At 34.9% G+C, this 10,302-nt stretch overlaps 1 protein-coding gene across 1 annotated transcript; it reads left to right on the top strand.

The window, feature by feature from the left end:
- The first annotated feature begins 477 nt into the window (after positions 1–477).
- LOC123683097 (uncharacterized protein K02A2.6-like) lies at positions 478–7,458 on the top strand. Its single transcript, XM_045622000.1, has 2 exons — positions 478–2,999; positions 7,339–7,458. The coding sequence occupies exons 1-2, from the start codon at positions 741–743 to the stop codon at positions 7,456–7,458; spliced, it is 2,379 nt and encodes a 792-aa protein (XP_045477956.1). The 5' UTR covers positions 478–740.
- Positions 7,459–10,302: the final 2,844 nt, after the last annotated feature.

The raw sequence follows: 10,302 nt of genomic DNA on the forward strand, positions 1-10,302 counted from the left end.
TCGCCATTTTTCCAATTTTCGCTTATAGCTCGAAAACAAAAGAAGGTGGCCAAAAATGAATACTACCCTTGTTAGTTTCTCAGAAAAAGAGACCGAGAATGGGGTATCAGATTTTGTCTATCTCCTCTGGTTCAAAAGTTGTAGTGCTAAAACATCGAAATTTGCCCACCCTGTACTCTATTATTTAAATCTTTTTTGATGTAATATTGACTACTTTCAATGTGATCTTGTGTCAATGACCATAGCTGTCGAGACACGTTAATTTAAATAAATAAATAAAGTTAACAATCTGAAGCGAAATAGCAAAATAAAAATGAATGGCAAAACGAGGATGAAAAAGAACAATTTTAAATACTTCTGTAGTGACTCATTTCTATTATTAATTATAAAAAAATGTTCGACGATATTTATATGAAGTATGAATTGTCCGTTGTCGCCAAAATAATATTAATAATTGATTATAGTTAACCTACTGTGATGTATACGAACGATATACATTAATAGAATGTGACTTTTATTTGTTTAGAATGTGAAATACACTTTCTGTTCTTATCATAAATATGGTATAATATATGCTTTTTTTGATGTTCATTTGATTCAGTATGTATTTGGTCGTTAAGAAATAAAGATATATAAAATAGTGTGTTGGTTTAATATATCGAGAACATTACAGTGGCGACGAGGATAACGTCATCGATAGTTTACAAGTTACTGAAATTTTCTTTACGGTAGTAGTTGAAATGGCAGCCATAGGTCATTTACGGGAGTTCAATGTTAGTGTTTCTGACTGGACAATCTACAAAGTGCAGTTAACGAACTACTTCGCAGCAAACAACATAACCGATCCCGCAATAAAAAGGGCAATATTTCTAAACTGTTGCAGCGAAAGCAGTTTTCAGCTTTTGAACAGTTTGTGTATCCCGGATACTCCACAAGATAAAGACTTCAATAATTTACTGAAGTACTTCGATACATACTTCGCTCCGGCGAAATTAGTTTTTCCAGAAAGACAGAAATTCTATAATTGTTCTAAAGCCAAAGAAGAATCTGTTCAAGAATGGGCTGCTCGTGTTAGACAACTGGCTTCCAGATGCAATTTCAAAACGGCCGAATTATCCACCATTTTGAGAGATAAATTCATAATGGGGTTTGAAAAGGGGCCTATAATGGACAGGCTATTCGAAGAAGACGAAACAAAACTCACTTTTGAAATGGCAATTGAAGTAGCATGCAGAAAAGAGGCTACATGCAAGACTGAAGTGGCTTTTGGAAATGTGAAGAAAGAGGAGATGGAGATGTACTATTCGAAGACGAAACTTGGACCTGAATTTCCTGAGAAGAAATCGAAGCATGGTTATGAAAGAAAACTTTTCGAGAAGAAACGGACAACGGAATGTGATGTGTGCGGTAAAGTTCACTATGGTTTGTGCAGGTATCGAAATTTTATTTGCAATCTATGTGGAAATAAAGGTCATTTGGCGAAAAAGTGTTCAAAAGTAAATTCAGCTAAAAATCATTTTTTGAATTTGGAGGATAATACAACGGAATCACATGATCAGTCAATGAATTTTGACATTGATAACGACCTAGAAAATCAACTTTTTCATTTGAATACCTCAAATGTAGACCCCATTTTTGTTGATGTATTTGTTAATAATGTTCCTGTGAAATTTGAGTTAGATACCGGTGCCGGTGCGTCTGTTATTTCTGAGAGGTTCAAAGCGGATTTTTTTTCAAACTTACCATTGCTTTCATGTACAGAAATATTTCAAACTTATGATGGCAAGAAAATTCATCCCTTGGGAAAAATCGATGTTTGTATTGGATACAGAGGTAGGTTGGAAAATTTGTTTTTGTATGTCGTAGAAAATGGGGGACCACCCCTATTAGGTCGAGATTTTCTCAACAAATTTTCTTTAGGCATAAATAAGATGGAAGTTTCAGATAACCGGATGTATATCGAAAATTTTCATAGGGAATTTCCAAATGTTTTCACGAATAAATTGGGATTATTTAATAAAGGAAAAATTCATTTGAAACTTGAAGAGGGTTCTATACCGAAATTTTTTAAGCCTAGACCAATAGCTTTTGCTCTGAAAGAAAAAGTGGAAAAGGAGATAGATAGATTGGTTGAAGAAAATATACTAACACCTGTTGATTATAGCGATTATGCTACTCCCATTGTGCCTGTGTTGAAAAGTAATGGGTCAGTTAGAATATGTGGAGACTATAGTGTAACTTTAAATCCAAATTTGGAAATTGATAAATTTCCTTTGCCCAGAATAGAAGAACTGTTCACTAAATTGCAGAGTGGTACTATTTTTACCAAAATAGATTTGTCTAGTGCATTTCAGCAGGTCGAATTAGATGATGAAAGTAAAAAACTCACCACCATCAGTACTCATAGGGGTTTGTTTTTTTATAATAGGTTACCGTTTGGCATTCATTCTGGTCCTTCGAAATTTCAAAAAATTATGGAAAAAGTGGTGGTGGGTTTTGAAGATGTGACATGTTTTCAAGACGATATATTAATTTCGAGTAAAGATATTAAAGAACACATCGATAAAGTTCGAAGTGTTCTCCATAAGATGTCCGAATGTGGTTTAACAGTTGAGAAAAGTAAGTGTGATTTTTTTAAACCTAGTGTCGCCTATGTTGGATATATTATAGATAAAAACGGTTTGCATAAGAGTAAAGAGAAAATTGATGCCATTCTGAAGGTGCCATATCCTCAAAATGTGACGCAATTGAAGTCCTTTTTAGGAATGGTCAATTATTATAACCGTTTTATACCAAATGCTTCATCATTACTCAAACCACTTTATAAATTGTTACAGAAAAATAGTTCATGGAAGTTTGATACTGCTTGTGTACATAGTTTTGAGACTGTCAAAAGAGTTCTTGGTTCAGAAACCATTTTAGTTCATTTTAATAGTCAACAAACTGTTCATTTATTTGTTGACGCTTCTCAATATGGTTTAGGTGCAGTCATAATGCATATTATCATTCTGCTATGAGCGTTTCGAGCGAGTAGACGTGCTATTGAGTCGGCGCTTTGACGTGAACCATAATTGATCAGCAATTATCAATCAATTCATCAAATAAATTGATTTAAAATTTTTAGTATTTGAAAATGGTATTTACAAAGGATCAAAGATCCGATATCAAGAAAATAATTTGTGAATGTTTCCAAGATAAAAAGTTCATGGAATCGATAGCTGACAAATTATCAGAATTGGTCTCAGAGAAGTTGTCTGAAAAAATCATCGAATTGGAAAGCAAAGTCGACCTAGTGAAAATGGATATGTCACAATTAGCTGATGCAAATCGTAACTTGCAGTTGAAAGTCGATCAATTAACTGAAGAAAATCATAAATGCCAGGCTGAAATAGATGACCTTCATCAGGTTAAAAAATTGTCTAATTTGAGAATTTATGGAGTCGAGCAGGAAAAAGATGAAAATGTTGGAGAAATTGTTCGAAATTTATTCACACGAAAACTTTCACTACAACTGTCTGATTTTGAAATAAAAAACTGTTACCGAATAAATGCTAATAGTCAAATTGGAAATAAGAAGCATTGTCCAATTATTGTGAAGTTTTCATCGTCCGATGACTGTGTCAAGATCTTATCTAATAAGAAAAAGTTGAAGGGATCTAATATCACTATTACTGAGGATTTAACTAAGTCAAGATATGAAGTTTTTATCAAGGCAAGGGGGATCTGCGGAAGACAGAATGTTTGGTCTCAAGGTGGAAGAATATGTATATTATTTGATGGTAAAAAACATTATTTAAGAAGTTATGCTGAATTCAGAAAAATCCTTTCATTATAGATTATCGTCTCGTTGATTCATTTTGCACTGTTCAAATCTCAATTTTGAATACAAACTTGTTTGTTTATATAGAGTTTTAGGTTAAGTTTTCTATCATTTCATAAATTTTTGCGGGGAGGAAGAAAGAAACAAAGAGTATACTGTAAACGTTCTTATCTTTTACCATTTGTCATTGTTTTTTGCCTACCATATTGTTTAGGAACGTTATCTAGTGTTTGTTTTTATACGTTACCTGGCTGTACATGTTGGGATATTGTATGATATTTGGTTGAAACATATTCAATTTGAAAATAAAATATAATTTGTTTTGTTAATATTTGTATCACTGCTACCTACTTAGTATTTAAATTGGAATTCATTGTTTGGGGGAGAAATTGTTTCGGTTTACTAATCATTCATTATTTGATTTACGTTCATTATTAATTTTATTGTGGTAATTAGAAGATGTGGGATGGCTAGAAATTTTAAGTTGTGTCATTTGAATATCCGTTCACTTTTGGCTCATTTTGATGATTTCAGAACATTAGTAGATGATTTCGATGTCGTGGGTGTTTCTGAGACGTGGTTGGGTGATGGGGTTGATGCGGAGGCCATAACCATCGATGGTTTCACTTTTTATAGACAAGATCGACAAACCAGAGGCGGAGGTGTCGGAATTTATGTATCAAATAAAATCAAATCCATATCATTAATTTCAAGTAGTATTAACAACCATTGCGAACAGATTTGGATCCGGATAAAGATAAAAAATACCTCCTTTGCGGTCGGTTGCGTCTATCGTCCCCCTAAGGGTAGTCTACCTTCTTTCATTGAGTCTCTTGACGATTCCTTGTCCTTAATTTTTCCCACTGTAGATGAGTTGATTTGTTTTGGGGATGTTAACATCGACTTGCTCTCAAACGGGATCTTGGTTAATTCTTTGGAGGCCTACGGTCTCGAACAGTTGATAAATGAACCGACAAGAATATGCGGACGCTCCATGACATTGTTGGATCCAATTTTTATAACTAACCCTGAATACGTATTAAGTTCTGGTGTCATGGATGCAAGCAATGTGTCTGATCATAATTTAGTTCATTGTGAACTCAGCTTTAAATCGTCAGTCACGGAGCCTAAAATACACTATTATAGAGATTTCAAAAACTTCGATGTTACCTTGTTTCAACAAGACTTAGTACAAGAATCGTTCAATGATATATTCGCTATAAATAATATCGATGAAAAAGTTGATTTTTTCTCCGGTTTGATTCGGTCCGTGTTCGAGAGGCATGCTCCTTTGAAAGCGTCTCGTGTGACGAAAAAACATGCACCGTGGTTGACCTTTCCCGTCAAAATGATGATGAAGGAGAGAGATTCAGCTCTAGCAAAATTTAAAATATCCAAAACGCCTGATGATTGGGATTGTTACAAGAAAATACGAAATTTCACTCTGTCGTCTATAAGACGAGAAAAAAAAGCTTATTACGATGGTATATTTCGGGCACGAGATTCTAGATTGTTGTGGAATAGTTTGAGGAAGATAAGTCCCCAAAAAAGTAATGTGCGTTTGCCGACCAACCTGGAGCGACCGGAGCTGGCTAATGATTATTTCAGTTCTGTTTTTGTTGATAAGCCAGTTGATGACAATCTCTTAAATTTTTACGCTACAGAAAAATTTCCTAACTTAACAAGTCCTGAAACTTCTTTTAAGTTTCGATTTATTACTGTCGATGAGGTCGGAAAGATTATTTCGAGCATAAAATCAAATGCTGTTGGTTTGGATGGTATAACGATCAACATGCTTAAATACTGTGGTTCTTCACTTGATAAATATATAACCCATATAGTTAATTGTTGCATTGAAAAGAATTATTTTCCACAATCATGGAAGGTTGCGGTGATAAGGCCGTTAAGTAAAATCAATGACCCCAAGCAGTTTTCAGACCTCAGACCTATTAGCATTTTGCCCGCGATGTCAAAAATACTTGAGAGGGCAATCCATCGACAGATAACATCATATGTCACTGACAACAATATTATTCCCAATTGTCAGGCTGGTTACAGGGCTGGACATAGTACTTCATCTGCGTTAGTGAAGGTGGCTGATGACATCGCCAGGAATTTTGATGACGGAAATGTAACAGCTTTAATAACCTTAGATTTTTCAAAGGCATTCGATACCATCAATCACACATTACTTTGTCACAAGCTAAAATATTATGGGTTCTCTGAAGATGCACTTTCTTTCATCTTCTCTTATCTGAATAACCGTTCTCAAAAGGTACAAATTAACAATATTTTGTCTTCTTCGCGTTATGTTATCTCTGGTGTACCCCAGGGATCCGTTCTGGGACCTCTGCTTTTTATTATATATTCAAGTGATATCCTAACATCAATTAAATATTGTAAGTGTCAGGCCTTTGCTGATGACACTCAGATATATTGTGACTTGAATGCGGGTAACTTTTTTCAAGCTCAGGATGGTGTAAATAGTGACCTCGAAACGGTAAATAGATTGGCTGGGAAACACAATTTGAAGTTAAATGAGAGTAAATGTCAGGTGATTTTATTCGGAAATAGGAGCTTGAGGGAGAATCTTTCACAGAGACTTCAGGTGAAGATTGATCGTTCAGTCTTGCCCATCGTTGATACCATCAAGAATTTGGGTATAACGTTTGATTCTGACTTGAAATTCACTTTTCATGTAAATACCCTGCTCAAGAAATCATTCTGTATTCTCAAGATGATATACTCGCACAGACATTGCCTTAACTCTTCTATTCGTAGGATTCTTGGTGAATCATTGGTTTTATCTTTATTCAATTACGGGGATGTTGTTTATGGAAATTATTTGACGAAATTTGAACAGCACCGTATTCAGAAAGTACAGAATTTTTGTTGTCGTTTCGTTTTCTCGCTTAGAAAGTTTGATCATGTTTCGCACAAAATAAGAGAGCTGGGTTGGCTTCCAATGCATATTCGAAGAAAATATAATTTTTGCTATTTTTTATACAAAATAATGAAGTACAAAATTCCCGTGGAACTCTATAGTAGACTTGTTCCTAGGTCGGCTGTCCATTCGGTCGCGGTAAGGGGTAGAAATCACTTGAGCATCCCTCGTCACTCCAGTGCTATGTTTCAGAAATCATTCACCTACCAGGCCGCTAAGATGTTCAATGCATTTCTCATTGATTACTTACATATCTCCGAATTTCGGATGAAGCGTGTTCTGAGAGCTAGACTTCTCGAATTATCGGGTTAGTATTTAATATGGACTCTTTTATTTTATCTGTCCTGTTATACCCTTTTTATCATATTGGGTATGTTGTTTTGATTTTTGTTTCATGAAACCTATTGACATGTTTTCTTTCTTTTCTTCTCCTCTCTAGAGTAAAAAACGCTATTGTAATATTTGTATGTATTGTGCTGCAAAGGTTAAGTGTAAGAATAGCCTGAGGCTAAACTTCGCCTGTGTTGTACTGAAAAAGAAAAATAAAGACGTTTATTATTATTATTATTATTATATTATTGAAGGTAGTTTTAGACCGATAGCATACGCTTCTAGGACTCTATCACAAAGTGAGTTGAAATATTCACAGATTGAAAAGGAAGCTGCTGCAATAATTTTACCGTTTACATACTGACCACAAACCTTTGGTAACAATTTTTGGCCCCAAAAAAGGAATACCAGTTTATGCAGCAAATCGACTTCAGCGCTGGGCTCTTATATTATCAAATTTTCAATATGAAATTGAATTCACGAAGTCCAAAGAAAATTTAGCTAGTTGCTTCTCTCGATTGCCAATTAAAGATGATGAAAATGGTGATAAAAGTAACACATTATTAATAAGTTTCATCCAAAACAATGGGGAAATACCCATCGACTTCAATTTAATATCGAAGCACACATTAGATGATGCGCTTTTACGTAAAGTAATTTTTTTTACAAAGAACGGTTGGCCGAATAAAATAACATCGGATTTAAAAAAATTTTATGTCAATAGAAACTATTTGAACATTGTAAACGATTGTTTAATGCACGGTAATAGAGTGGTAGTCCCAGAAAAATTACAAGGAATGGTATTAAAAGTCTTGCATAAGTCCCATATGGGGATGGTAAAAACAAAAGGTATTGCACGTTCGTATGTTTGGTGGCCGGAATTGAATAATGATATACAAGTTTCGGTAAAGTCGTGTGAGGCATGTTTAAAATATAGAAATGCCCCACCAAAGGCATCCCTTGAGGTATGGAAATGTCCAAACGGCCCATGGGAACGTGTCCATGTCGATTATTTGGGTCCATTTCAGGGTAAAAACATATTTGTTCTTGTGGATTCATATTCAAAATGGGTCGAGTCATTTATAGTAGGACATCCAAGCAGTCTCATCACAATTAAACTTCTTAGAAGCATATTTGCGAGATTTGGTTTTCCTTTAACATTAGTATCAGATAATGCAACCTATTTTTCTTCACGGGAGTTTACAGAATACTTAAATCGAAATGGAATTAAATTGAAACAAGGACCTCCGTATCATCCTGCTACTAATGGACAGGCTGAAAACTCAGTTAAAAATATTAAGTTGTCACTATTAAAAGCTCTAGAAGGTAAAATGGGAGACAGCAATTTAAGTTCATTTTTAGAAAATTTTCTGTTCGATTATAGATGTTTTCCGCATTGTACCACTGGTAAATCCCCTGCTGAACTTTTGTTCGGAAGAAAATTGCGGCATTCACTTGATTTACTGTTACCTCCCACTAATGTAAATAAGAAGGTGGATGCCGAAATTTGCAAAAATATTGAACAAAAGCAAAGTTTACAAAAAAAATATTATAAGGGCACTAGAATTAGGAAATACGGTATAAATGAAATAGTTCTCGCAAGAGATTTTCGTGGTCTTAAATCAAAATGGATCAAGGGAATAATTAAGGAGAAGATTGGACCGCGAACTTATTTAATTTACATACCAGAACTGAACAAATATTGGCACCGGCATCTGAATCAAATATTAGATTTTAGCAATATCTCTATGGGAGATATCTCAGAAAATATAAAAGTAAATGTTTCAGAGAAAGATAGTATATCTAGTATAGAGGATTTAAGATTGGATGAGTTTTTTAAATCTCCTGATTTAAAAGAAAGGGAAGAGGTTAATGATGTTAAATCTAAGAGAATTAGGAGAAAACCAGATAGATTTTGCTTTTGAGCTTAAATTTTGATTATAATATATAACTTTTTGGGTTTTCAAGGATTTCGCTGTGTCGAAAATTTTAAGGGGAAGATATGTGATGTATACGAACGATATACATTAATAGAATGTGACTTTTATTTGTTTAGAATGTGAAATACACTTTCTGTTCTTATCATAAATATGGTATAATATATGCTTTTTTTGATGTTCATTTGATTCAGTATGTATTTGGTCGTTAAGAAATAAAGATATATAAAATAGTGTGTTGGTTTAATATATCGAGAACATTACACCTACATATAACTTGAATATCAAATAGCGGGAACCTGCTCGGAAGGGACAAATGTGATGAATTATTATTCCATACTTGAAAACTTATAACTATTTATTTTTGAGCTCTCGTTCCCTGAACAGATCGCCTTATTATTTCATCACAATGTCTGCAATTGACGAATTTTGTACCAGAGATGGTCTCACTGTTGATGAATCCGTCCTCAAATTAGATCCGTCCTGCCGTAAAAATGATAATTCTGGAACGGAGAGATATGGAAACTTGAAATTTTCAGGGTATCTTCGAACATAGTATATGCTTCGAATATCGAATGTAGCTGTTACGTTAGTCAAAATTCGACATAGAATTCTGTAAATATGGTCATTCTAATTTTTTCTAATGATTTCGAAACTATCACTTCGATGTGAATAAAATGTTGCCTTAGGTGCCGAATAACAATTTCAAGATTCATAATCGTATCATGTGAATCGCGGGATCAGAGTGCTAAAAAATTCAAACAGAATATCTCGAAGAAAATAGTCAATAATCCTTGATCAGGAAACCGAGGAGGTTGGGATAATTATAACTAGGCTTCAGATGAATGTGCATTAATAATAATAATAATAATAATAATACCTATCAGGAGAGTTGAATCGACTCCTGCCCACCGCAGATTCCAGGAGCTCTCTGACCCGGGAAGCTGAAACCTGTCGAAGGGTCCCTGTCCAGGGTAACGGACGAAGCCGTGTGGAAAGCAGCTCAAGAATTCTCCCACCGTAGCTCTGCGGATCGTAAAAAGCGATCAAAGGCCGTCTCCCCCACGACACGGAGGAACCCATGAATGATGGTGAATTTAAGGAATAGGAATATAGAGCCACTGCCTGAGGTTCGTCAGGGCGTGTCTGGAGCCGGCGCTGGACATGACAGTATGCGGGACGTCGGTGACAGAGTGCTAAGGAGACGGGCGTCTGTCGAACAAAATGCTACGCCTCCACAATCTCAACATTCTAGGAGAAGAATAACACGA

Source organism: Harmonia axyridis, chromosome 6 (assembly GCF_914767665.1).
Source record: "Harmonia axyridis chromosome 6, icHarAxyr1.1, whole genome shotgun sequence".
In the NCBI taxonomy this organism is placed as follows: domain Eukaryota; kingdom Metazoa; phylum Arthropoda; class Insecta; order Coleoptera; family Coccinellidae; genus Harmonia; species Harmonia axyridis.